The following is a 25196-nucleotide window of genomic DNA, read 5'->3' on the forward strand; positions in this document are numbered from 1 at the left end:
AACTGCATCAGGACAGGTTGGGAGGGGATCTGCTGGAGAGCAGCCCTGTGGAGAAGGACCTGGGAGTGCTGGGGGGCAGCAAGTTCTGCAGGGGACAGCAATGTGCCCTGGGGGCCAAGAAGGCCAATGGGCTCCTGGGGGGCATTCAGAGAAGTGTGGCCAGCAGATCCAGGGAGGTTCTCCTCCCCCTCTACTCTGCCCTGCTGAGACCTCACCTGGAGCATTGCATCCAGTTGTGGGCTCCCCAGCTCAGGAGGGACAGGGATCTGCTGGAGAGAGTCCAAGGGAGGCTCCAAGGCTGCTGAAGGGCCTGGAGCACTGCCTGGTGTGGAGAGGCTGAGAGCCCTGGGGCTGCTTAGTCTGGAGAGGAGAAGACTGAGAGGGATCTGATCATTGTCAAGTTCTTCAGTAGGAAGGTGGTGAGACTCTGGAATAGGCTGCCCAGGGAGGCTGTGGCTGCCTCCTCTCTGGGGGTGTTCAAAGCCAGGTTGGATGAGGCTTTGAGCAGCTGAGTCTAGTTGAGAGGTGTCCCTGCTCATGGCAGGGGGGGTGGAGTAGATGATCTCTGAGCTCCTAGATAATCTCCCTTCCAACCTGAGCCACTCTGGGATTCTGTGAACATCACCTCAGCAAAACCAAAATAAAACCCACTCAGAGGTTCTCTGTCGTGCCAGGGCCTCCAAGCTCTCTAATGCCTTTTTCTGAGTGGAGCAAGAGCCAAGCACAGCTTAAATTCATTAGCTAATGGCCTGTGACAATGAAGGACAAAGGCAATTATTAGGCACAGCTCCCAGCTGATTGTTTCTGGGGGGTGGGGGGGAATGCAACCAATTCCTGTTCTCCTGGATTACTGTCAGATCTACTTCCAAAAGAAACCCACACTGTTCCCTTTCCAAATGCAGACTAATGCTGGATAAATTTGATTTTTATAGATGAAGGCATGGTGCAGAAATCAAGATTTTATTAGAGCCATGGACAATCACATTAGGTTTGAGGTGAGAGGAGGACTTTCAGGACTGAAGCAGGAAATTGATCTCAGGAGATTTTATTCTCCTGCAGCCTTATCAGTTCCCTGAGCACCTCTCACACATCTCAAACACTTACCCTTGGATATCCTAGCTAGAGGCACCCTTAATGGCTGGTTTTTATTTATAGAAAAGCCAGAAAAATATAGAAATGGGTGCAATAGGGAGTCTTAAAGATGAGTGAAAGCCTCCTTCCTGCCTCTCTCGGTAGCAGCTGTTGGTAAAAGGAAGGCAGAGTAGCCACGCACCTGACATGGTAAAAATCATTATCTCACTTCTGTTTCATTAACAAAGTTCACTTCTCACGAAGCTTTAGTCCAGGAAAATCATCATTCTGGGACAAGCATGAAAGCTCACAGGAAAATTCAAGCAGCCATATGGGGAAGCAGCCTGAAGGCTCTCGTTTCTGCAGCGAGGAAAAGCCTCTCCGGCCACGGGGAGGGCAAAGCAGCTCAGCGCTGCCAGCAAAGCCCCTGGCAGATCACACTCCCTGCCATGCTTCAATGCCACTAGCTAAAGCACTAGGGAGGGGATGTGGCACCTGCCAAGACTCGGATTAAGCAGGGCCACAGCTTCAGGGCCACATACAGAATCACACAGAGTGCTAGGGGCTGGAAGGGACCTCCAGGGAGCATCCAGTCCAAGCCCCCTGCCAGAGCAGGGGCACCCAGGGCAGGGCACCCAGGAACACAGCCAGGGGGGGCTGGAATATCCCCCGAGAGGGAGACTCCACAACCCCCCTGGGCAGCCTGCTCCAGGGCTCTGTCACTGGATGCAGTATTCCAGGATGCAATATTCTCAGCAGGGCAGAGCAGAGGGGGAGGAGAACCTCCCTGGATCTGCTGGCCACACTCCTCTGAACGCTCCCCAGGATCTGCCCACCAGCCCCGACTCCCAGGCAATCAGCACTGCCGCACAGCGAGCTCCCCAGCCCCGCCCGGCACGCAGCCTGCATCCTCGGCGAGCGGGAAGGCTGCAAAGCCAAGCGAACAAAGAGATGCTGCAGCTGGGCTGCGCCGTGCTTTGGTTTCCTCGCATCGCTGCCGGCGGCAGCGCAGGGCTGCAGCCCGGAGCAGCGGGAGCTGTGTGCCGGGGCGAAAGAGGCAGGGAGAGCCTCCAAGAGAGCACCGCGGCAGCCGGATGGAAATGAACACCAACACCCAACAAAACCTCTCCTCTGAAGGCAGGAGAGGATCTAAAACTGCTTGGAATGAAGGCAGGAACAGCGCTGCGCACAGTCCTGCCTGAGGCAAGGGCCGGGCCGGGTCTGCACCGCCTGCCTTGCCGTGCTCCCCCTGGCAGACACCGCATTTTATTGCCTTCTTTGGCTCTTCATATGCAGCCTGTCACAAACCAGGAGCTGCAGCACTGCAGCGCTGCCCTGCAGGAATGCTGAGCAGGTTCTGGGCTCGATCAGCACATGTGGCAGAGCACAGCCACTGCCCGACAGCTTTCAGCAGCAAGACCTGAAGGGTTTCTCAGCAGGAGAGCTGGAGCAAACCTCACCTTAGGAGCACCTGGGGATGATGACTTGGATCTTCCTAGATGTTCTGATTTAAAAGCAAAAAGACTTCTAAACTTTGAGCTCAAATTCTCAGGAGTGGAGGTTTAGGTGAGAGAGGCAGAGCTGTGGTGCTGAGGGCCATGGCTCAGCCCCAGCCTTGGCAGAGTTAGAGACTGGTTGCACTGTTCTGTGCTCTCCTGAGCCATGTCTGATCCCTCCAACACCCCCAAAGATGTCAGAGCTGTGCTACTGCTCCCTTATTACTCTAGAGCAGCTTCTCTGGCTCTCCTGTCTCCTCCACACAATGGAAAGCTGAGCATCAGAGCCCCTGCACAGCAGCACATTTTCCAGCCAGCTCTGCCTCTCCTTCATTCCCTCCTCACCACCCTGAGTCTCAAGAGCCCCATGCCTGCCTCCAGCCTGCTCTGGTGTTGCTGCCCAGACTCTTCTGTGGGCAGGGGGCAGAGGTGGTGTCTGACTTTGCAGCCACTTGAGTCTCTGTGCTGTCTGAGCCCTCCCTGCTCAGCTGGGCTTTGGCTAAGAAGCTCTTGGATCTGCTTGCATCCTGAGCCACAGCTGGTTGGAAGTGTGCAGATCCCTGCCGAGCCCCCAAGAAAAAGGTGGCTGGGTTAAACCAAACAAACCAACAACCAAAGAGATATGGAGAGTCCTCAGGTGTTTGTTTAAGCAAAATAATGTTCATTTAAATGCTGGCACCAGGTCAACAATCTGAGTTTCATTCTGAAGTGTTGAAAATGCCCTCAGACAATTTCTGCTGCATTCCAGCCCCCCAGAAGCCAGGGTGGAAAGCAAGACACTTCAGAAAGCAAATCCACTGCAGAGCTGAAATTCATTTCCTCTCTTCTAGGAAAAACAAAGAGCCCAATGTTCTCCAGTGCTTCACAGAAAGAGCTGCTCAGGAGCAGGGCTCAGCCAGGCCAGCAGGGTTTGCCTTTGCCCCAAAGAGCAAACCAGAGCTTGCCCTCTGAGGATGCTGCCCAGAGCCTCATGAGCCACACTGAGCACAACTGACTGGGCTGCCCACACCATTGCTGATCCAGGCCAGGCTGCTGGTGGCCTCCTTGCCCTCCTGGGCACCCCCTGGCTCATCTCCAGCCAGCTGCCCACCAACACCCCCAGGGCTTTCTCTGCTGGGCACTTTCCAGCCACTCTGCCCCAAGCCTGCAGCCTTCCTGGGGTTGTGCAGGACCCAGCCCTTGGCCTTGTTGGATCTCATCCCATGGCCTCAGCCCATGGATGCAGCCTGTGCAGGTCCCTCTGCAGAGCCTTCCTGCCCTCCAGCAGCTCCACACTGCCTCCCAGCTCAGTGCCATCTGCAGACTGAGGGTGCCTGGATCTCCTCAAACAGGTCACAGAGGCATCAAAGAGAACTGGCCCCAGCACAGAGATGGCCTTGACACTGGGCTGATGGGCAGCCCAAAGGGGGCAGGAAAGGCCACCTGGCTGCACAGCGACAAGGGGCAATGGATGGAAACTGCAGCACAGGAGGTTCCACCTCAACACGAGGAGGAACTTCTTCCCTGTGAGGGTCCCAGAGCCCTGGAGCAGGCTGCCCAGAGAGGTTGTGGAGTCTCCTTCTCTGGAGCCTCCTTCTCTGGAGCCTTCCCAGCCCTGTCTGGCTGTGTTCCTGTGTGACCTGTGCTGGATTCTATGGTCCTGCTCTGGCAGGGGGGCTTGGACTGGAGGATCTCCAGAGGTCCCTTCCAACCCCTAACATCTTGTGAGCCTGTTCCTGTGATCCTGTGACTGCAGCAAGGAGCTACTCCATGCACACCCCCAGGGCAGGAGCGTGCTGCTCCGGGACTCTGTGCCTCTGTGGCTGCACACCCAGGCAGGGCCAGCACGAACAGATGTGCTCTCTGCAGCACACCAGCAGCTCACAAAGCGCTGCTCTAGCTCTCTCTACCAGAAAGCTCTGCTAGAACCCTGTCCCCAGAGCCCTGATACCCTTCTTGCTTCCCCAGCACCAGCACAGGCTTCAAACCTCACCCTTCCAGCCGGCTGGAGGCTGGGCAGGAGCCAGCAGTGTGCCTGGGGGGCAGAGAAGGCCAATGGCATCCTGGCCTGGATCAGGAACAGTGTGGCCAGCAGCACTGGGGATGGAATTCTGCCCTGGACTCAGCACTGGGGAGGCCTCACCTCGAGCACTGTGTGCAGCTCTGGGCCCCTCACTTCAGGAGGGATATTGAGGTGCTGGAGCAGGTCCAGAGGAGAGAGACCAGACTGGGGAGGGGGCTGGAGGGAAAGGCTGATGAGGAGAGGCTGAGGGAGCTGGGGGTGTTCAGCCTGGAGGAGGCTGAGGGGAGACCTTATCACACTCTGCAACTACCTGAAGGGAAGTTGTAGTCAGGTGGGGGTCAGGCTCTGCTCCCAGGCAACCTGTGACAGGATGGGAGGGCATGGCCTGAAGCTGCCTGAGGGGAGGGTTAGGTTGGAGGTTGGGAAGCAGTTCCTGAGGGAATAGGGAATCAGACACTGGGATGGACTGCCCAGGGGGGTGGTGGAGTTGCCATCCCTGGAGGTGTGTAAGGGAAGATTGGATGTGGCACTCAGTGACATGCTGTGGTCGGTGTGGTGGTGCTAGGTCAGAGCCTGGACTTGGTGACCTCAGGGCCTCAAGGCCTGTGCGACGCTGCGAGCCCAGCCCAGGGCCGGCCAGCAGGCAGCAGCCGCCGCCCCCTCCGCCTCTCCCCTCCGCCCACCCCCGGCGCCTGCGCGTCCCGTCCCCGTTCCCCCCTCCCGCTGCGGCCGGGCGGCGAGGCTGCAGCATGTCGCTGCCCGAGCCCCTGAGGAGGCGGCTGGGCTCCTTCAGCCGCAGCGTCTTCACCGACAGCCAGGGCGCTGGCGGCCCGCGGCGCCCGGCCGAGCACGCAGGTAAAGCGCGGCGGCTCGGCGGGCAGCGCGCCAGCAACAAACATGGCGGCGGCGGCGGCGGCGCGGCCTGCGTGCAAAGATGGCGGCGGCGCGGCGGCCGCTGGGGCGGGGCCCGGCGCGGGGGGCCCTGAGCGCCGCGGCGGCGGCGTTGGCTGCAGCGGCGGCGGCGTTGGCTGCAGCGGCGCTGGCTGCAGCGGCCGCGGCGTTGGCTGCGGCGTTGGCGGCGCTGGCTGCAGCGGCCGCGGCGTTGGCTGCGGCGTTGGCGGCGCTGGCTGCAGCGGCGGCGGCGCTGGCTGCAGCGGCGGCGGCGTTGGCTGCAGCGGCGGCGGCGGCGCCGTCTCGCCGCTCTCCCTCGGGCGGAGCCCTGCCGTCGGCAGGCCTGGCCGCCTCGCTCCCCACCCGCCGTGCTCGGCAGGCCGGTCCCGGGGCGCCGTTGCTCTCCTCCGGATGAAGGGGCCCGGGAGGCGAGAGAGGCAGGGAACGGCTGCAGGGAGTCCAGAGGAGACTGCGGAGCTGCCGAGGGGCCTGGAGCGGCTCTGTGAGGAGGAGAGGCTGAGAGCCCCGCGGCTGTTGAGCCTGCGGAAGAGCGGCCCCCGCGGGATCTGAGCGCTGCTCAGCAGGAGCCGGAGGGCGGAGGTGAGGAGGCTGTCCCCGGGCGCTTGGCAGGGGTGCCAGGGTCAGGACAAGGGGCGGTGGAGGCACTGAGGTCTCTCTTCAACGTGAGGAAAAACTTCTTCTCTGTGAGGCTGCTGGAGCCCTGCAACAGCTTGCCCAGAGAGGTTGTGGAGGCTCCTTCTCTGGAGAGATTCCAAACCCACCTGGACATGTTCACAGAGTGCTGGGGGCTGGAAGGGACCTCCAGAGAGCAGCCAGTCCAAGCCCCCTGCCAGAGCAGCGGCACCCAGGGCAGGGCACACAGGAACACAGCCAGGTGGGCTTGGAATAGCTCCAGAGAGACTCCACAACCCCCCTGGGCAGCCTGCTCCAGGGCTCTGTCACCCTCACAGTCACAAAATTCTTCCTGCTCTTTCCATGGAGCTTCCTCTGCCTCAGCTTCCACCACTGCCCCTTGTGCTGGAATTGGGCATCCCCCAGCAGAGCCTGGCTCCAGCCCCTGGGCACTCACCCTGCACATCTTGGTCACCTGCAGTGAGGTCTCACCCCTCAGGCTCCTCCTCTCCAAGCCACAGAGCCCTCAGGCTCTCCTCCTAAGGAAGATGTTCCACTGCCTGCAGCATCTTTGTGGCTCTGTGCTGGACTCTCTCTAGTAGCTGGGCTGGAAGGAACCTCCAAGGCTCATCCAGTCCAACTCCCCTGCAGTCAGCAGGGACATCCTCCACAAGATCAGGTTACTCAGAACCCTGTCCAGCCTCACCTTGAGTATCTCCAGGGATGGAGCCTCAACCACCTCCCTGGGCAACCTGTGGCAGTGTTCCAGCAGCCTCCTGCTGCAGAACTTGTTCCTCACATCCAATCTCTGTCTGCTCTGCTCTAGTTTGAAGCCATTCCCCCTGGTCCTGTCCCTGCAGGCCTTTGGGGACATTCCCTCTGCAGCCTTCTTGTAGCCCCTTCAGGTACTGCCAGGCAGCTCAAAGGTCTGCTCAGAGCCTCCTTTTTTCCAGGCTGAACACCCCCAGCTCCCTCAGCCTGTCCCCACAGCAAAGGCTTTCCAGACCTCTGATCATTTTCATGGCCTCCTCTGGATCCTCTCCATCAGGTCTGTGTCCTTCCTGTCTTGAGGGCTCCATAGCTGCACACAGCACTGCAGGTGAGGTCTCCCCAGAGCAAAGTGTCAGAATCACCTCTCTGGATCTGCTGGCAGTGATTCTTTGGATGCAGCCCAGGCTGCCATTGGCTCACACTGCCAGCTCCTGTCCAGCTTCTCCCCCATCAGCACCCCCAAGTCCTTTTCCTCAGGGTTGTTTTCTACCACCTCCTCCTCCAGCCTGTCTTGATGCTGAGGATTGTTTTGACCCAGGTACAGGACCCTCCCAGCCTCTGTCAGGGAAGCCTTTGGCATCCCCACTGGAACCAGAGCTCTTGGCTTCTCTGGTTTTCTGGCCATGAGCCATTGAATCTTCATCCCATAGATGAAGAAGGCAGAGCCATGATTGCAGTTAGGTGCTCATGGTTGCTTGAAGGGTAAACCAATGGTTTAGAGTTGGATCTTGGTGCCCCCCAAAGTCCCCCTGCCATTTAAGAGAGTTGCTCCTCAGGGCAGCTGGAAGAGGTTTAAGGTAGGTAGTGGAACTGGGTTTGGAGGATTTCATTCCTTTGGAGATGTCAGAAAGTGTTGATGCTCAAAACCTGGATGATTAAAGCAAAGTATTTATATTGGTTGTCTTGCACCTTCTGTTTCAGTAACAAGTCCCTGCCTTGCACACCTTACCTACCCCTAAGTTCTGTCCCAGCTGTGTTCCCAAATCCCCTCCCTTCCTGCCTAGTCTAGTAGCTACCATGAATACCTCTGGCAGAAAAGACTTCTGGAACAGGCTGGAACAGGCTACCTGTGGCTGGACTGGAAACAGGGATGCCAGACTGGGATGGAAGAAAGACAGGTATGAGAGTGGTTGGAAGACACAAAAGGAGGAGGCAATGCCAGAAGAGAGGCTGGCAGTGAGGCACTTGAGTGACTGATTTGCAGTGATCACCACTGTGACAGGCAGGGGCACAGGACCTGAGTGCAAACCAGGAGGTCACAGTGGTGCTCCTGTAGGGCCAAGTGAAGATGTTCCTGCTCCCACTTCATTTGGGGGAAGCAGGAGAGAGAGTTGGTGGCACCAGAAGTAAAGGAGTGTGTGTTGCACTCTCACCTAACCAGAGGCTGGCAATAAAGCTTCCCCCATTCCAGATGAATTATTCCCTTAGAATTCCCCTGCCCTATTTTTCCTGAACTCTAGCCTGGTAGGTCTGCTGTTAAACCCTAAAGAGAGGATTTACTGCCTGCCTGTGAGCATTCTGCCTCTTGTGTTCCCCTCTATGGTAGCAATGTATCTCCTCCTCTCCAGACCTCAAAGGGAAGCTTTCAGTTTGCCATAGATTTGAAATTGTCTGCTTGGAAAGGGATTTGGTGCAAATGTGAAAGGTCACTGTCTTCAAAAGTGCTCAGGAGAAGCTCTGCCACAGGTCTCCAGCAGCCCTTCCTGTGACCCCAAGTTCTCTGCTACCCTCTGAAACCCCTCCAGGTAGTCTCCAGACCAGCAAGGCACCCACAGCTCTCCAGCTGCCACAAGCAGGAGGCAGATTCCCACAGGGCCCTAGGGTGGTGTTGAGGGGGGGAGGGTTATCTGCAGCTGGATTCCACACTGCAATGTACAAGGTGAGGTTGTGAAAGGGAAGAAAAGCAGAAACACCAAGTGATGAGAGCTCTCCTTGTCTCTCCTTAAAAACCAGGCTGGCTGCCTCCTTGCAGCCTCTCTGCCACCCAAATGTCTGCTGCAACAGGGACTGGAAGTGCTGAGTGAGCAGAGCAGACCTGCTCTCGAGCTCCCAAGTCCTCACCCAGGAGGATCCCCCTCCAGAATAAGTGTGATCCTGCAAACTTTGGCCATTCCCTTAGGAGCAGCAGTGACACGAGCCCTGGCTCTTCCTGCACTGCTTGAGCTAGGTCTTAACCAGGCAGAGACTGTGGAGTAAGCCAGCAGGTAGTCACCAGTCAGACACTCAGCTTGAGCACAGGACTGAGCAATGAGAGTTGTGTGTCCTGCCAAGTGGAAGCTGGGTTAGGTGCTGGGAGATGGTGTGAGGCAAGGTAGGGTAAGAAGTGTTTCTTGGGTTGGTGTTTAGTTTGACAGGGAAGTGTCAGTGCCCTGCTTGAGGCTAAGATGGAGCAGTCTCTTCCTGTCCTATTGATGAAAGGGAAGTGATGAAGACTTCTCTCTCTCTCCAGGTAATGAAATCCTTTCCAGTTTGCCACTGCAGATGGCCCTCTACTTCAATGTTTATTACTTCCCTTTCTGGTGGCTCAGCACAGTGGTAATGCTCTGCCTGAAGGTGAGTCCAGAAGGAAAGGGATGCTTTGCAAAGGTGGATGTGGTCCTGACCAAGCACCTCCTGGAACTGAGGCAGAGCTCACTGGGCTTAGAGGTTATTCACCCTGAGAACCTTGTGGCCCATGGCATGGACAAGTGGTGGGCTCTTTGCTGGGTTAAAAACTGGCTGGAGGACAGGCCCAAGGGGTTTTGATCAATGGAGTTAAATGCAGCTGGTGGCTGGTCACAAGCAGTGTCCCCCAGGGCTCAGTGGTGGAGCCAGGTCTGTTTAGTGTCTTCATTAATGATTGGGATGAGGGGATCCAGGGCAGCACCAGCAAGTTTGCAGATGACACTAAACTCAGCAGCAGGCCTGATCTGCTCAAAGGTAGGAAGGGTCTGCAGGGAGGTCTGGAGAGGTTCAATCCATGGGCTGAGGTCAAAGGGATGAGGTTTAACAAGGCCAAGTGCCAGGTCCTGCACTTGGGTCACAACAACCCCATGAACACTCCAGGCTTGGGGCAGAGTGGCTGGAAAGCAGCCTGGTGGAAAAGGATCTGGGGATTGCTGGTGGACAGTTGGCTGAACATGAGCTAGCAGTGTGCCCAGGTGGCCAAGGAGGCCACCAGCATCCCAGCCTGGACCAAAGCAGTGGCCAGCAGGAGCAGGGCAGTGATGGTGCCCCTGCTCTGGGCCCTGGTGAGGCCACAGCTTGAGCACTGGGTTCAGTTCTGGGCACCACAGCACAGGAAAGACATTGAGGAGCTGGAGGGTGTCCAGGGGAGAGCAAGGAGGCTGGAGAGGGGTTTGGAGGGCATCATACAAGGAGAGGCTGAGGCAGCTGGGGTTGGTTAGTCTGGAGAAGAGGAGGCTGAGGGAAGATCTTACTGCTGTCTACAGCTCCCTGAAAGGAGGCTGGACTGAGGCTGGGGTTGGTCTCTTCTCCCAAGTAACCAGCACCAGGATGAGAGGAAATGGCCTGAAATGGTGCCAGGGGAGGGTTAGCTTGGAGATGAGGACAAATTTCTTTCCTGAGAGAGTGGGGAAGGACTGGCACAGGCTGCCCAGGGAGGTGGTGGTGGAGTCACCACCCCTGGAGGTGTTCCAAAAGCTGTAGATGCTTCAGGACGTGGTTTAGTGGTCTTGGCAGCTGGGGAGGTGTTCAAAAAAGGCTTGGATGTGGCACTTGGAGCCATGGCTTAGCTGTCAGGAGGTGTTAGGGATTAGGTTGGACTTGATGACCTCTGAGGTCTTTTCCAGCCTGGTTGATTCTGTGTTGTGGTTGGACTGGATGCTCTTAAAGATGTTTTCCAACCTTCATGACTCAATGATTATTAGCTTGACTTGGGAATGCCTTGAAACTGGAGGTTGAAAGAGTATTTGAACCCCAACTCTAGCCTGCCAATCCCAAGCAGGCTGCTGGGGAGCAGTCCAGCAGGAGCTCTCCTTTTTTTGCCCTCTAGTATCAAGCCTTGCCAGATTACTGCAAGTTCATCCTGGTCACAGTTGTGCTCCTGGGCTCTCTGGTAGAGGCCATCCGGCTCTACCTGGGCTACATGGGCAATCTGCAGGAGAAGGTAGGTGAGCCCCTGCCTGCATGCAGCTCTGGGATCATAGAATGGGCCAGGCCAGAAGGCACCTCCAAAGCTCATCCACTCCAACCCCTCTGCACTCAGCAGGGACATCCCCAACTAGATCAGGTTGCTCAGAGCCCTCTCCAGCCTCACCTTGGTTATCTCCAGGGATGGGGCCCCAAACACCTCCCTGGGCAACCTGTGGCAGTGTTCCAGCAGCCTCCTGGTGCAGAACTTGTTCCTCACATCCAATCTCAATCTGCTCTGCTCTAGTTTGAAGCCATTGCCCCTGGTCCTGTCCCTGCAGGCCTTTGGGAACAGTCTCTCTCCATCCTTCCTGTAGCCCTCTTCAGGTACTGGCAGGCTGCTCTAAGGTCTCCCTGGAGCCTTCTCTTCTCCAGGCTGAGCACCCCCAGTTCCTTCAGCCTGTCCTCATAGCAGAGCTGCTCCAACGCCCTGTTCACCAGCATAGCCTTCTCTGTCCCCTCTCCATCAGGTCCATGTCCTTCCTGCATTGAGGGCTCTATAGCTGCACACAGCCCTGCAGGAGAGGTCTCACCAGAGCAGAGCAAAGAGGCAGAATCACCTCTCTAGCTCTGCTGGCAGCACTGCTTTGGATGCAGCCCAGGATGTGATTGGAGTTTAGCACCAATAAAATGCTCTCTACCTGTTCCACCTCACAGCTGCCATTTGAGGGGGTATTTATTTCTCTTAAGTTACACTCTGCATCTTCTGTTCACTTGGCATCAGCTTCCCCTTAATTGTGTGTGCTCCAAGCTACTGTCCCTCAGCAGAGTTCCCTCTTGCTCCCCCAAACTGCTTTGTCAGTCCTGGAGATGCCTGGAAGCCCAGCTGAAAGCTTCAATCCATTTTTACAGCTGACCATTCAAACTGTGTCAGGGTCAAACACCAGCCCTGGCATTAGGTGAAACCCCTGCTCTTGTCTGCATGCTTGAGAAGAAAGCAAGCAGGCAAGGTTTAGCTGAGCCAGGAGGACAGCACAAGCAGCTGGGAAGGGACAGCTGACAAGGGCTGGGAGTGACAGGACAAGGGGCAATGGATTGAAGCTCGAGGAGGGCAGATTGAGACTGGGGATGAGGAGGAAATTCTGGAGAGTGAGGGCGGGGAGACTCTGGCACAGGCTGCCCAGGGAGGCTGTGGCTGCCTCCTGCCTGGAGGTGTTCAAGGCCAGGCTGGATGAGGCCTTGAGCAAGCTGGGCTGGTGGGAGGTGTGCCTGCCCATGGCAGGGGGTTGGCACTGGTTGATCCCTTCCAACCCAACCCAGTCCACAAATCTCTGAACAAACCAGGCCTGGTTAAAACCAGAGTGTGTGCAAGTACTACCCCCTGGTGTGCCCTGTCTCACTATCTGCTGGCCTTTGGCAAGCTAAGGATGGGGGATTTCTTCACAAGATTTGGGGCTGTTTCCTCATCTCCAACTGCCACTTCTTCACAGCTACTCTCTCCCTGTGCTAGGTGCCTGAGCTGGCTGGGTTTTGGCTTCTCAGTCTCCTCCTGCAGCTGCCTCTCATTCTCTTCCTGTTCTTCCATGAAGACCTGAAGAACCAGCCCCTGGAGCGTGCCCTCCATGGCATCTTTGCCCTCTTCCTTATCTTCCAAGTCCTCACCACCTTTGTCACCCTGAAGAGAATGGTGAACAAGCTGACAGCTCAGTTCCGCCTGGTGGAGTTTGACCTGCTGGAGGAGCAGCCTGGGCCTGCTCCTTCCGGCCTGGCCAGAGCAAGCAGAGCAGCTCCCCTGGGTGGTAGGGGCCCCAGTGCTGGCTGGGCATCACAGACCTGAGGGCTTGAGGAGCCAACACACAGAGGCCTCCTGCTGCTGTGTTTTGTTGGGTCCTCCTGCTTCAGAGACCTTCCAAAGTAGGCCTTGCTGAAGAGCCAAGATGAAACCTCAGAGACCGGAGCTCCAGGCTGCAAGGAAGATTGAAGCCAAAGCCAGCAGTGGGTTGAGTGGACTCTGTGGATTGCTGCTGAGTAGAGCAGATGTTGGGGGGAGGGTGAGGTTGCACAAAGTCCTGCAGTGTTTCTCAGACACAGCAGAAACCTTTCCCCCCTCCCCTGTTTGCACAGAATGGGTTTGGTTACAATAAATCTTCTACCCCTGGTTTTTATCTCTGTTGGTGACAGCTTTCTCTCTGCTCTTCCAGAGCTGTTGCACAGCTTTAATGTCTGGTACCTCAGGGAGGCAAAACAAAAAGGCCTTGAGCTCAAAACAGCACAGAACCTCATGGCCAGCTCTGGAGTCCTCAGCACAGGAAAGACATAGAGCTGAGGGAGTGGGACCAGAGGAGACCAGGAAAACGATCAGGGGCTTGGAGCACCTCTGCTATGAGGACAGGCTGAGGGAGCTGGGGCTGTTCAGCCTGGAGAGGAGAAGGCTCCAGGGAGACCATAGAGCAGCCTTCCAGTACCTGAAGGGATCTACTAGAAGGCTGCAGAGGGACTGTTTGCAAAGGCTTACAGGGACAGGACCAGGGGCAATGGCTTCAAACTAGAGCAGAGCAGATTGAGATTGGATGTGAGGAACAAGTTCTGCAGCAGGAGGCTGCTGGAACACTGCAGCAGGTTGCCCAGGGAGGTGGTTGAGGCCTCATCCCTGGAGATGTTCAAGGTGAGGCTGGAGAGGGCTCTGGGCAACCTGCTCTAGTGGAGGATGTCCCTGCTGAGTGCAGGGGGTTGGACTGGATGAACTTTGGAGGTGCCTTCCAACCCAGACCACTCTGATTCTATCACCTGCAGCCAGGCAGCCCAGCAGGGCTGGGTGCCATGGGGCACACCACATTTCTCAGCACAGCTGCAGTTCTGTATTAGCAAATGACCTTCACAGGCCCAGGAGTGCCAGGGAGCAGCAGCACAGCTCTCTCTGCTCCTTGGCTGACACATTCTCACCTACTGTGCCAAGAGGTGCTTCCCCCTTCAGCAAAGCCAGGCGCTGGGCGCTGCTTTGGCACCCTGCTCAGTGGGGTGGGTGCCAGGGCCATGGCAGTTCAGATGGCAGTGGCACTGCCCTGAAACCTGGCTGCTGCCAAAGGGGGGGTTGGGAAGAAGCTGAAGCCTCAGCAGGGCTCCAAGGAGGGCTTGGTTGGTGTTTGCAGTCTTCCCACATGCCAGCTGCCACTGCTGCAGGCTGTGTGGCTGGCAGGCAGTCAGCTGCTGGTGTTTTCAGTGCTGCATGGCAGCCAGCTGGGCACAGCCCAGCCTGGTGTGGGCACCACCTGTGACAGAAGCTTGAGCTGCACCTCTGTGTCCAGCCTACCTTCGTGCTACCACTGCATTCATCTGAATGCAAACCCAGAGCAAGCAGGTGGGGTGTAGGCTGCCTGCCCTGGTTTGGTCTCCTGCAAAGGGTGCAGCTCATCTCCATCTGAGGGAGAGACCAGGGGGCACCCTCCCCCAGGGCAGCACTCTGGGCAACTGCACAGCTGCAGACTGGCAGGGATTGGAAGGGGCCCCTGGAGATCATCCAGCCCAAGCCCCCTGCCAGAGCAGGGTCACCCACAGTCAGTCACACAGGAACACATCCAGGTGGGTCTGGAATGCCTCCACAGCCTCTCTGGGCAGCCTGCTCCACCACCTCACAGCAGAGAAGAGTTTCATTAAGATCAAGTGAAACCTCCTGGGTTCCAGTTTGTGCCCCTGTCCCAGCACTGGGCACCACTGGCAAAAGCCTAGCCCCAGCCTCCTGCCCCCCAGCCTTTAGCTCTTGCTGAGCATTGAGCAGAGCCACTCTGGGGATCCTCAACAGCCCCAGGGCTCTCAGCCTTTACTGCTCACAGAGCTGCTTCAGGCTCCTCAGCAGCTTTGTGTCCCTCCACTGGACTCCCCCCAGTAGTTCCCTGTCTCTCTTCAACTGGAAAGTCCAGAACTGAAGCCAGGAGTCCAAATGAGGCCTCAGCAGGGCAGAGTAGGAGGAGAGGAAAAAAACCCCACAGGAACTCACTCAGGTTTGTCTGGAAAGCCTCCAGAGATGGAGACTCCACAGCCTCTCTGGGCAGCCTGCCCCAGTGCTCTGCCACCCTCACAGGGAAGAATTTGTTCCTCCTGCTCATGTGGCACCTCCTGGGTTCCAGTCTGTGTCCATTGCCCCTTGCCCTGTCCCTGGGCACCACTGAGAACAGTCTGGCTCCAGCCTCCTGCCACTCACCCTTCAGCTATTGATCAGCAATTGAGTTTCATCACTGTCCCTTTGTACTTTTCATCCTCCAAAGCTGCCTGCCCTGGTTTGGTCTCCTGCAAAGGATGTGGGCACTCCAAAATTCACATTGGCCTATTGCAAGCAGAAACTGGTGAAGAATTAAACCTAAAGCCATGGGAGGAACATCTTCTCTCTCTCAGGTGAGAGCCACTGCCCCACAGAACACATGACTTGAACTGTTAGAACTAAGGCAGTGATCTCCTGTTCGTCACAGCTGGACAGTCAGGATGGTTAGAGACACTGCAGAGTGCTTGGGGCACTGCTCTGGCACTGCAAACCAGGGACAGCCACAGAGTCACTGGTTCCTGCACTGGCTTGGGACATCCCTTTCAGCTCACCCAGTCCAACCAGCCTCTAACTCTGCCAAGGCTGGGGCTAAGCCACGGCCCTCAGCACCACAGCTCTGCCTCTCTCAAACACCTCCAGGGATGGGCATTCAACCACCTCCCTGGGCAGCCTCTGCCAGGATTTGAGAACCCTTTTGGTCAAGACATTTCTTCTCATCTCCAACCTAAACCTCCCCTGGGGCAACCTGAGGCCATTTCCTCTCCTCCTGTCACTTGTTCCTAGGAAAAAAAGCCCAACCCTCACCTGGCTCCAGCCTGCTTACAGCGAGCTGCAGAGAGCAGTGAGCTCTCAGCCTGTGCAGGTCTGACTGGACAGCAGCATAGCCTGAGGGGTGTCACCTACTCCTCCCAGTTTGGTACCATCAGCAAACTGGCTAAGGGTTCCCTCCATCCAGGCCACTGAAGAGCATCTTTTCCCTCCAGGAACCTCAGCAAGCCCTTTTCCAGCCCTTCTGAAGCTCACCCTGGAGCACACACCCTGAGCTGGGCAGAACCATGCAAGTATTGTCCTTTGTAGAATTGTCAGGGCTGGAAGGTGCAAGGAGCAGCCAGTTCCAACCCCCCTGCCATGGGCAGGGACACCTCACACCACAGCAGGCTGCTCACAGCCACAGCCAGCCTGGCCTGAAACACCTCCAGGCAGGAGGCTTCCACCACCTCCCTGGGCAACCTGTGCCAGTATCTCACCACACTCATGGGCAAGAACTTCTTCCTGACATCCATCTCCCCACTTCTACTTTTGCTCCATTCCCTCCCCACTCCTATCACTCCCTGACACCCTCAGGAGTCCCTCCCCAGCTTTCCTGGAGCCCCCTGCAGATCCTGCAAGGCCACAAGAAGGTCTCCTGGGAGCCTTCTCCTCTCCAGCCTGACCAACCCCAACTCTTCCTTCAGCACCTCTTGGCCAGAGCTGCTCACCAAGCACAAAAAGTCCATGCGGGCGCTTCGCGATCTGGTCCTGGTTGGCTCAGGGACCGTCCCAGGGCTGCAGCCCTGCCCCACAGCCGCTGCTCAGCCTGCAGCGGCCGCAGCCTGCGCCGGGGGTTTGGCGGCAGGCAGCGCCCTCTAGTGGGGCATTCGCCATCGTGCGGCTCACACGGGGAGGTGCTCAGGGGGCCGGGGAACCTCCCCTGTGGGGACAGGCTGGGAGAGTTGGGGCTCCAGGGAGACCTCGGAGCAGCCTTCCTGTACTTGAAGGGGCTCCAGGAGAGCTGGGGAGAGACTTCTGACAAGGGCTGGGAGTGACAGGACAAGGGATAATGGCTCTGAGCTGGGAGAGGGGAGATTGAGACTGGAGATGAGGAAGAAATTCTTTAGAGTGAGGGTAGGGAGACACTGGCACAGGTTGCCCAGGGAGGCTGTGGCTGCCTCCTCCCTGGAGGTGTTCAAGGCCAGGTTGAATGAAGCCTTGAGGAACCTGAGCTGGTGGGAAGTGTCCCTGCCCCTGGCAGGGGGTTGGAACTGGATGAGCTTTAAGATCCCTTCCACCCCAACCCATTCTGTGATTCTAGATTGTGACAAGGAGGGGGGAAGGGAGGGAGGGAGGTCAGTCGAGGGGGAAGGGGATTCCCTTCTGGAAAGCCCTAACTTAGAGAAATAGAGACTTGCCAAGCCTTCAGCTGCAGGCCAAGAGGGGGACACAGCTGTGAATGATGAGGAGCTGCTTCTTGCAGCCAGCAGCTCAGCAAGCAGCATTCAATGCAGTCCCCCTTGCTGAGGGACAGGGGATCCATGAGCTGTGCTCCCTCACAAGGATTCTCCCCCCCACACTCAGAGACTGAGAGCAAGCCTGGAAGCAGCCTCCTGCAGCTCCTCAGAGCTTCCTGCAGGGCTTCCTGTGGAGCTCTGCACCTTAGGGGCAGGTGAAAGCAGGCAGCCCCAAGAGCACCTTTGCAGGATGAGGTTTAATTCCTTCAGTGAAGCAGCACCAAAACAGCTGATTTCCTCTTTAAAACGAAACACAAAGAGGTTTAATTTCCACAGCCATGGACAACTCTCTAGCAGGGTCAGGCAAGAGAAGCTGCTTTGTTCCCTCAGCTGAGCAAAACAAGAATAACTTGAATAAATAAATACATGACAAGCTGAGGAAGACTCTGGTGGGATGCCCCTGGTCCCCCCCAAGCACAGCAGGAAGGTTGGCACAGCCTGTGCCAGCTGGGGAAGGCAGAAGGCACCTGGAAGGTCACCAGGCCCACAGAGGGGCTGGGGAAGGTCCTCAATAGTCCTCTCAGAGCGGAGGGGACTGCTCCAGACAGAGCTGGCACGCCTGGCCAGGGGGGGGGCCGTGCCCCCCACAGCCACTCGGGGGTCCTGGCCCGCAGCTTCAGCTGGAAGGGGTCGAGGCGCAGGCACTCCCCCAGGGCTGGCAGCTCCAGCGCCGGCTCCTCCTCAGCCCTACCCGCCGGCTCCTCGGGGCTGGGGCTCTTCCTGCAGCTCCACCTCTGCCTGCACATGGCTCCGGCAGCTACCAGCATTGCCAGGGCAGCCACCAGGGACGCCCCCACCAGGATGTCAGCGTACTGGAGGAAAACGGTCCCTGCGAAGAGAAGGGACACAGCCTTGTTCTGCTCAGCCCAGCTCTGCTCACACTGCCCCACAGCACGACTGCCATGCTCAGGGGGAGAGCTGGACCTCTGGGCACCCTCTCCCAGCAGGGTCAACACCTGCCCTGACACCTTCCAGAAACCCTCACGGTGGCCTCCAGGGCAGAGCATCACTCCCAAGCCTCCACCCCGAGGACAAAGAACAACAGAACTGTCTGGGTTGGAAAAGCTCTCAGGGATCATCCACCCCAACCACCCACCCAAGACCCCCATGGCCACTAAACCATGGCCCCAAGCGCCATGGACACAGGTTTCATGGAACACCTCCTGGGATAGGGACTCCACCACCTGCCTGGGCAGCCTGTGCCAATCCCTGGCCACTCTTGCAGCAAAGACATTGTTCCTGATATCCAACCTAACCCTCCCTTGGTGCAGCTTCAGGCCATTTCCTCTCCTGTCACTACTAACTGGGGAGAAGAGTCCAACCCCCACCTGGCTCCAGCCTCCCCTCAGGGAGCTGCAGAGAGCAAGGAGGTCTCCCCTCAGCCTCCTCCACACTAAACACCCCCAGCTCCCTCAGCTGCTCCTCCCCAGCCCTCTCCCCCAGACCCATCCCCAGCTTCCTCGCCCTTCCCTGGCCCCACTCCATTACTGTCTGCTTTCTGCGGCACGGCCGGTGCTGCACAGGCAGCTCACAGAGGGGAGATAAACCTCCCGCGGGGCAGCGACAGAGCCGCTGCTGTGCCCTCTACCTGATCGGGGAGCAGGGACGCAGGAGGTGCCGGATCTGGTGGGGGAACGGTCCTCGTAGCCCTCTCTGCAGCGGCAGAGGTAGGTGCCCGGGCGGTTGAAGCACTCTGCCTGCTCCCCGCAGAGGCTGGGGCCGGCGCCGCACTCGTCCACGTCTGTAAGGCAGGCAAAGAGGGACCGTGAGCCGGCACCGAGCCTCGGCAGGGAAGGGCTCGGAGCCGAGGAGAGGGAAGCTCCCACCTTCGACCAGCAGCGAGACGAGCTGCGGCTCCTCCGGCCCGGCCCGGGCGCCCGGCAGCTGCTGCAGCTGGGAGTGCAGCAGCGCAGACAGGTTCCGGTCCTCCGGCTTCAGCTGCAGCCAGAGCCGCAGCAGCAGGTTGGCACCGCTGGTCCTGCAGGCAGAGGAGAGCCCGGGCTGAGGGGAGAGGTAGGCACCACCGCCAAGCCCTGCGCTGGAAGCCCGTTTAGACCTTCCCCTCGTTCCTATCACACCACGCTGCTGCAGGCTGGAGAACCTCCCCTGTGGGGACAGGCTGGGAGAGTCGGGGATGTTCAGCCTGGGGAAGAGAAGGCTCCAGGGAGATCTTAGAGCAGCCTTCCAGTACATGAGAGGGCTCCAGGAGAGCTGGAGAGGGATGTTTGAAGACTTTTGACAAGGGCTGGGGGTGACAGGATGAGGGACAATGGCTTTGAGCTGGGAGAAGAGAGATTGAGACTGGAGATGAAGAAGAAATTCTTTCCAGTGAGGGTGGGGAGACTCTGGCACAGGCTGCCCAAGGAGGCTGTGGCTGCCTCCTGCCTGGAGGTGTTCAGGGCCAGGCTGGATGAGGCCTTGAGCAAGCTGGGCTGGTGGGAGGTGTCCCTGCCCATGGCAGAGGTTTGGAACTGGATGATCTTTAAGATCCCTTCCAACCCAACCCATTCTGTGATCCTGGATTGTGATGAGAGGCAGCTTTGCACTTGGCCCAAGGGAAGCAGGAGAGCTTCCTCTCTGGAAGCTGTGCTGCAGTCCCCAGACGCTCCCAGAAAGTGAATTGCAGCAGGAATCTGCTGCCCTGCACCAGCCTGGGCAGCATGGCAGGGCCCTTCTGGCAGCTCCCTGCTTTCTCCAGCAGACACTGTGGCAGGGGTGAGGATTCTCATTTTCCAAGAACTGTCAGGGCTGGAAGGGACCTCAAGGCTCAGCCAGCTCCAACCCCCCTGCCATGGGCAGGGACACCTCACACTACAGCAGGTTGCTCACAGCCACAGCCAGCCTGGCCTGAAACACCTCCAGGCAGGAGGCTTCCACCACCTCCCTGGGCAACCTGTGCCAGGCTCTCACCACCCTCATGGGCAAGAACTTCTTCCTGACATCCAATCTGAATCTCCCCACTTCTACTTTTGCTCCATTCCCCCCAGTCCTATCACTCCCTGACACCCCCAAAAGTCCCTCCCCAGCTTTCTTGGAGCCCCCTGCAGATACTGCAAGGCCACAGTTAGGTCTCCTGGGAGCCTTTTCTTCTCCAGACTGAACAGCCCCAACTCTCTCAGTCTGTCCTCATAAGAGAGGAGCTCCAGCAACTCCCCAGAGCTTAGATCCTTCTTAGCCCTAGAAGGGCCCTAGCCAGCACTTGGCATCCAGTTTTCCTCTAGAAAACACAGTTTGTTTGGGGCTTTTTCCCCTCCTTCTTTCAGTACAAGTTGGAGATCACAGGACAAGAGCAATATGAAGCATGTGAGGAAGGAGGAGAAGCAAAGCCCCCACTGTCCAAGAAAGATGCCAGGCTATGCAGCAGAGCCAGCTGCCAAGCCATCAGCACAGCCCTCACCCTACCTTTTGATCTCCTTTAACTTGACCTCACTGACTCTCTTGGCAGGAAGCTTCAGGTTCTGCTGGATCTGCAAAGGAACAGAATGAGCAGCAGCTCTGAGCTGACCTTTAGTGGGCAGGAGCAGAGCAGCAAACAGTTCCTTTGCCTGCACACTTTGCTCTTCCCTGGCACAAACCACTTGGGATGCCTGAGGTGTCCCTCAGCTCACTGCTCTGAGCCTTTTCTCTCTCAGCTTCAGCTCAGCACAAGGCCATTTGGGGAAAGGGAGGGCAGTAGGAGCCCCAGGTGAGCATTTGGGTGCTCAGCCATGGAAGAGCAGCAGCGGAGGGACAGCAGCTCCGGGCTGAGCACCAAGCTGAGCCATGCTGCTCCAGACTGCACCCCAAAAGGCAGCTTGGGGACAGCCCTGGGCACAGCTGCTCAGGCACCTGCCCTCTCTGAGGCCCTGGCTGCAAGCTGCCCTGCTTGCAGAGCTGTCACCTCGCCTGGTGACACCTCTGTCTTTGCAGTGGCTTTCAGCTGCTAGGAGGGGCTGCAGCCACCAAGTGCCAGCTGCTGCAGCTGGGCATCCTGCCAGGGCATCGCTGCTAAGCTCAGGTGACAACCAGCACCAGCAGCTCAGCACCAGACACCCCCTGGAGTGAAGGGCACACCCCATGGGCTCTTCTTGCTGAGGAGCTGAGCCATCACATTGGCTTTTCTCCTCCCTCTTCCCAAGCCTTACTTACATAGTTCTTCATGGAGTCCAGGAGACCTTTTTGGAGCTCCCTATCATCAGGAGGAATCCAGCCCTGGGGGTTGATTTCAGCAGTGACTTCAAACAGCACATCTGTCAGGAGAGAGGAGAGCCTGGCATGGAGGAGCCCACAGAACACAGGCTCCTTAGAGAATCAACCCTCAAGCACCAGCAGGAGGACAGGAGGGGCAGGAGGACAGGAGGGGCAGGAGGACAGGAGGGGCAGGAGGGGCAGGAGGGGCAGGAGGGGCAGGAGGGGCAGGAGGGGCAGGAGGGGCAGGAGGGGCAGGAGGGGCAGGAGGGGCAGGAGGGGCAGGAGGGGCAGGAGGGGCAGGAGGACAGGTTGCAGTGAGTTGGTGCCACAGGGTTATGTCCAGAGGTTGTGCACCAGGCAGAACACAGAACCACCACTACAGCTGGAAAAGACCTTCCAGATCAGCCAGCCCAGAACCATCACTACAGCTGGAAAAGAGGAACATTGGTACATCTTTTGTACATGTTCATTGCATTTCATATTTAGATTGCAGCTTTGCTGGTAAATAAAGCTTCATTTGCTTCCAGCTGAGCTGGGCTGGAAATTTAATCTCAGGGGAGAGGAATTCACAGCCCACCACACCCCCAGGTAGCATGTCTGGAACACCTCCAGGGATGGTGTCTCCACCACCTCCCCAGGCAGCCTGTGCCAAAGAGAGCTGTGGAGCAGCAGGAAGGGACAAGCCAAAGCTCAGTGCTGAACACTAGACCTGGTCTTGCAGCAAGAGAAGTGTCCAAAGCTCAGTGCTGAACGCTAGACCTGGTCTTGCAGCAACAGAAGTGTCCAAAGCTCAGTGCTGAACACTAGACCTCCCCTTACAGCAAGGGCAGTGTCCAAAGCTCAGCTCACTAGACCTGGCCTTGCAGCAACAGAAGTGTCCAAAGCTCAGTGCTGAACACTAGACCTCCCCTTACAGCAAGGGCAGTGTCCAAAGCTCAGCTCACTAGACCTGACCTTGCAGCAACAGAAGTGTCCAAAGCTCAGCTCACTAGACCTGGCCTTGCAGCAACAGAAGTGTCCAAAGCTCAGTGCTGAACACTAGGCCTAACTAGTTCAGCCCTAGCCTTGGCAGAGTTAGAGACTGGTTGGACTGGATGATCTTGAAGAGCTTTTCCAGCCCAAACCATTCTATGATTCCACTGCTCAGAAGGCCTCTTCACCCCTTCCCAAGCCTGGCACAGCCCAGTGAGCAGCACCCTGGCCTCAGGGCAGTGTTTTCCCACAGGCTCACCTCCAGGATGGTGCTGGGCTTGCAGCTCTGTGTCGTTCTCCAGCGAGGGCAGGGCAGACAGCAGATCTGTCAAAGGAGAGGATCAGCCTCCTGGCCTCAGTGTACCAGCAAGGACAGGGGATGGGGCAGGGGGGGAGTACATTAAGGTGGTTCAGGTTGGGCGTTAAGAACCACCTCCTGTTGGTCTGGCACCTTGTGGCCATGAGGGCAGGGTTAGACTGGAGCTGAGGGGGAATGGAGCAAAACTAGAAGTGGGGAGATTCAGATGGGATGTCAGGAAGAAGTTCTTGCCCATGAGGGTGGTGAGAGCCTGGCACAGGTTGCCCAGGGAGGGGGTTGGAAGCCTCCTGCCTGGAGGTTTTTCAGGTTGTGAGCAACCTGCTGTAGTGTGAGGTGCCCCTGCCCATGGCAGGGGGGTTGGATCTGGATGATCCATGAGGTCCCTTCCAACCCTGACAGTTCTGTGGTAAGGTTGGATTAGGAACCAGCCTCTCCTTGTCAAGAGGAGCAGCAGGCCCTGGATGTCGAGGCTGGAGCAGCTAACCCTCTGCCCTCTCAAGCCCCACTTTGCCTGGCTGCAGGAGTGCTGCCACATGGACTAACTGAAGGTGGCAGCCCTGCCTGCAAAGGAAACCTCTCTTGAGAGAGTTCTGCAGCCCTAGGACTGGATGGTGCACAGCGTGGGACAGCAGTCCAGCCCCAGACAGCCCCCAAACTGCCTTACCAAGGAGCTCTTCAGGTCCCTCTCCTGGAGATGTCACACCTCCAGCAGTCACAGCAGGAGAAGGGTAGAGAGGAGCAGGTTTTGTGTTCCTGGTCAGCAGTGGCTCTTCCAGCACTGGTGTCTGTGTGCCAGGTGCAGCAGAGGCCACTTCATCCAGCAGGCTGGCACTGGCCTCACCCAGGCCAGGTGGTGTGGCCGAGACATCTGCACTGCTGCTGGGCACCTCCGGGCAGGGGACACTCGCTGGGGGGCAGCAGGTCAGCAGGGCAGAGACCAGCTCTGCCTCTGCAGGCTCTGCAGCAGACACCTCAGCACCTTGCTGAGCTGGAGACAACCCCACCAAGACATCACCTTCAGCTCCCTCACTGCCACGGTCCTCGAGGCTCCTGTCCAGCTCTCTCTCATCCTGCAGCTGACCACACTCATCCAGCTCCAGCTTGCTGAGGTTAGCACCAGACTGAGCAGATTCCAGGAGACCAGGAGGGTGCTGAGCCTCTTCAGTGGGGCTCACAAGCTCAGGCTGGACCTTCCCACCAGCAGGTGCACGTGGTGGGCCTGGAGATGCTCTTAACGTGGGCAACCAATCTTTTGTGACTGCCATCCTCCAGCTTGCTTTCTTGGAGGCCTCCTGGACAGGCTCTTGGGGGGCCATGGTGTCACTGGAGAGGCCCCTGGTGCCAGAGTCTCTGAAGACATAGTAGTGACCTTTGAAGTGTCCATACTGACTGGGCAGGGAGGCCAGGAGCACGATGTGGAGCGCAGCGGCTTGGGTAGCGAAGATCAGAGTCCCTCGGTTGTGGCAGGCATAGACCGCTTGGGTTTCCACCCTGGACAGCACCCCCTGGAAGATGATCTTGTCCTGGTTCTTGGCACAGCCATCAGTGCCCTGGAATCCCTGGATGTAGACGAGGAGGTGCTTCTGGGGGCCCCCCAGGATGGTCCAGTTGCACCAGATGTTGGTCTCGGCCTCGGCGCGTGGCGGCAGGGAGAAGGTCCCGGAGCCATCCCCCAGGACAAGGTGGCAGCTCCTGGCAGGGGAGTACTGCACTGCCCAGGGAGCTCCCAGCTCTGCCACAGCAGAAAGGAAGCCTGCAGTCAGTGGCTGGAAGACACCAATTTGATTTGGGGGGGGGGGGACAATTTCAACCCTCCCCACACCCCAAGGCTGGCATCGTGCCACAGGAGAGGTCCTGCTCCAGGCTCTCTCCTGCTGCAAGATTTCAACAGAGCCCTGTCTGAGCTCTGCAGCCAGAGCTGAGCCCAGGCCACAGCTGCCTCACAGGGGTCTGGCCCTTTGCAGCCCCCACCCCAGCCTCCAGCACCCTCAGTGACGTGGGTTTGCTGCCAACAGAGGCTTGGCCAACAAGACCGCTTTGCTGGAAGCCTGTCCCTGCCCAGGCAGGTGGGTGACAGCCTTGTCCTTGACCCCACCAAGCTCTCCTGCCTTCCAAAGATGGCTTACACCAAGAGGGGAACTCTTGGGGGACCTACCAGCATGCTTCTGTTGCTGTCCTCCTGGCATCTGGGGGGTTCTGGATACAGGATCATCAGAGGACTCCGGAGGCTTTTGACCTCTCCACACTGTCTGCCCCTGCTGGGCCCCAGCAGGACCAGGCTGTGCAGGAGTAGCGCTGGCAGAGGCATTTCTCCCCTCTCCTGCACCCACCTGGGGAGCTTCAGTGGTTTTCTGCAGGTGAAGCCCCCCAGGGATGGAGGCAGAAGTCGGTTTGCCATCAGCACCTGTGCCCCAGTGCTGCCCTGGCACCACATGCTCCTCTTGCCTCTCTCCCCAGGTGCCAGGCAGGGAAGCTGGAGCCACACCAGAGCCACTGC

At 57.9% G+C, this 25196-nt stretch overlaps 2 protein-coding genes across 2 annotated transcripts; one reads left to right on the forward strand and one right to left on the reverse strand.

Moving 5' to 3' along the window:
* Nucleotides 1-5302: 5302 nt before the first annotated feature.
* TMEM17 (transmembrane protein 17) lies at nt 5303-12824 on the forward strand. The gene is made up of 4 exons (XM_054177290.1): nt 5303-5424; nt 9314-9417; nt 10859-10972; nt 12446-12824. Exons 1-4 carry the CDS (start codon nt 5319-5321, stop codon nt 12770-12772), a joined length of 651 nt encoding a protein of 216 aa, XP_054033265.1. The 5' UTR covers nt 5303-5318; the 3' UTR covers nt 12773-12824.
* Nucleotides 12825-17146: 4322 nt separating this feature from the next.
* On the reverse strand, nt 17147-25089 carry LOC128899065 (uncharacterized). The gene is made up of 9 exons (XM_054177200.1): nt 24855-25089; nt 23364-24431; nt 22640-22705; nt 21367-21467; nt 20641-20705; nt 19065-19216; nt 18827-18979; nt 17827-18067; nt 17147-17150 (listed from the first exon to the last, which is right to left on the reverse strand). Exons 1-9 carry the CDS (start codon nt 24883-24885, stop codon nt 17147-17149), a joined length of 1881 nt encoding a protein of 626 aa, XP_054033175.1. The 5' UTR covers nt 24886-25089.
* Nucleotides 25090-25196: the final 107 nt, after the last annotated feature.

The sequence above is a fragment of the Dryobates pubescens genome, chromosome 39 (assembly GCF_014839835.1).
Source record: "Dryobates pubescens isolate bDryPub1 chromosome 39, bDryPub1.pri, whole genome shotgun sequence".
In the NCBI taxonomy this organism is placed as follows: domain Eukaryota; kingdom Metazoa; phylum Chordata; class Aves; order Piciformes; family Picidae; genus Dryobates; species Dryobates pubescens.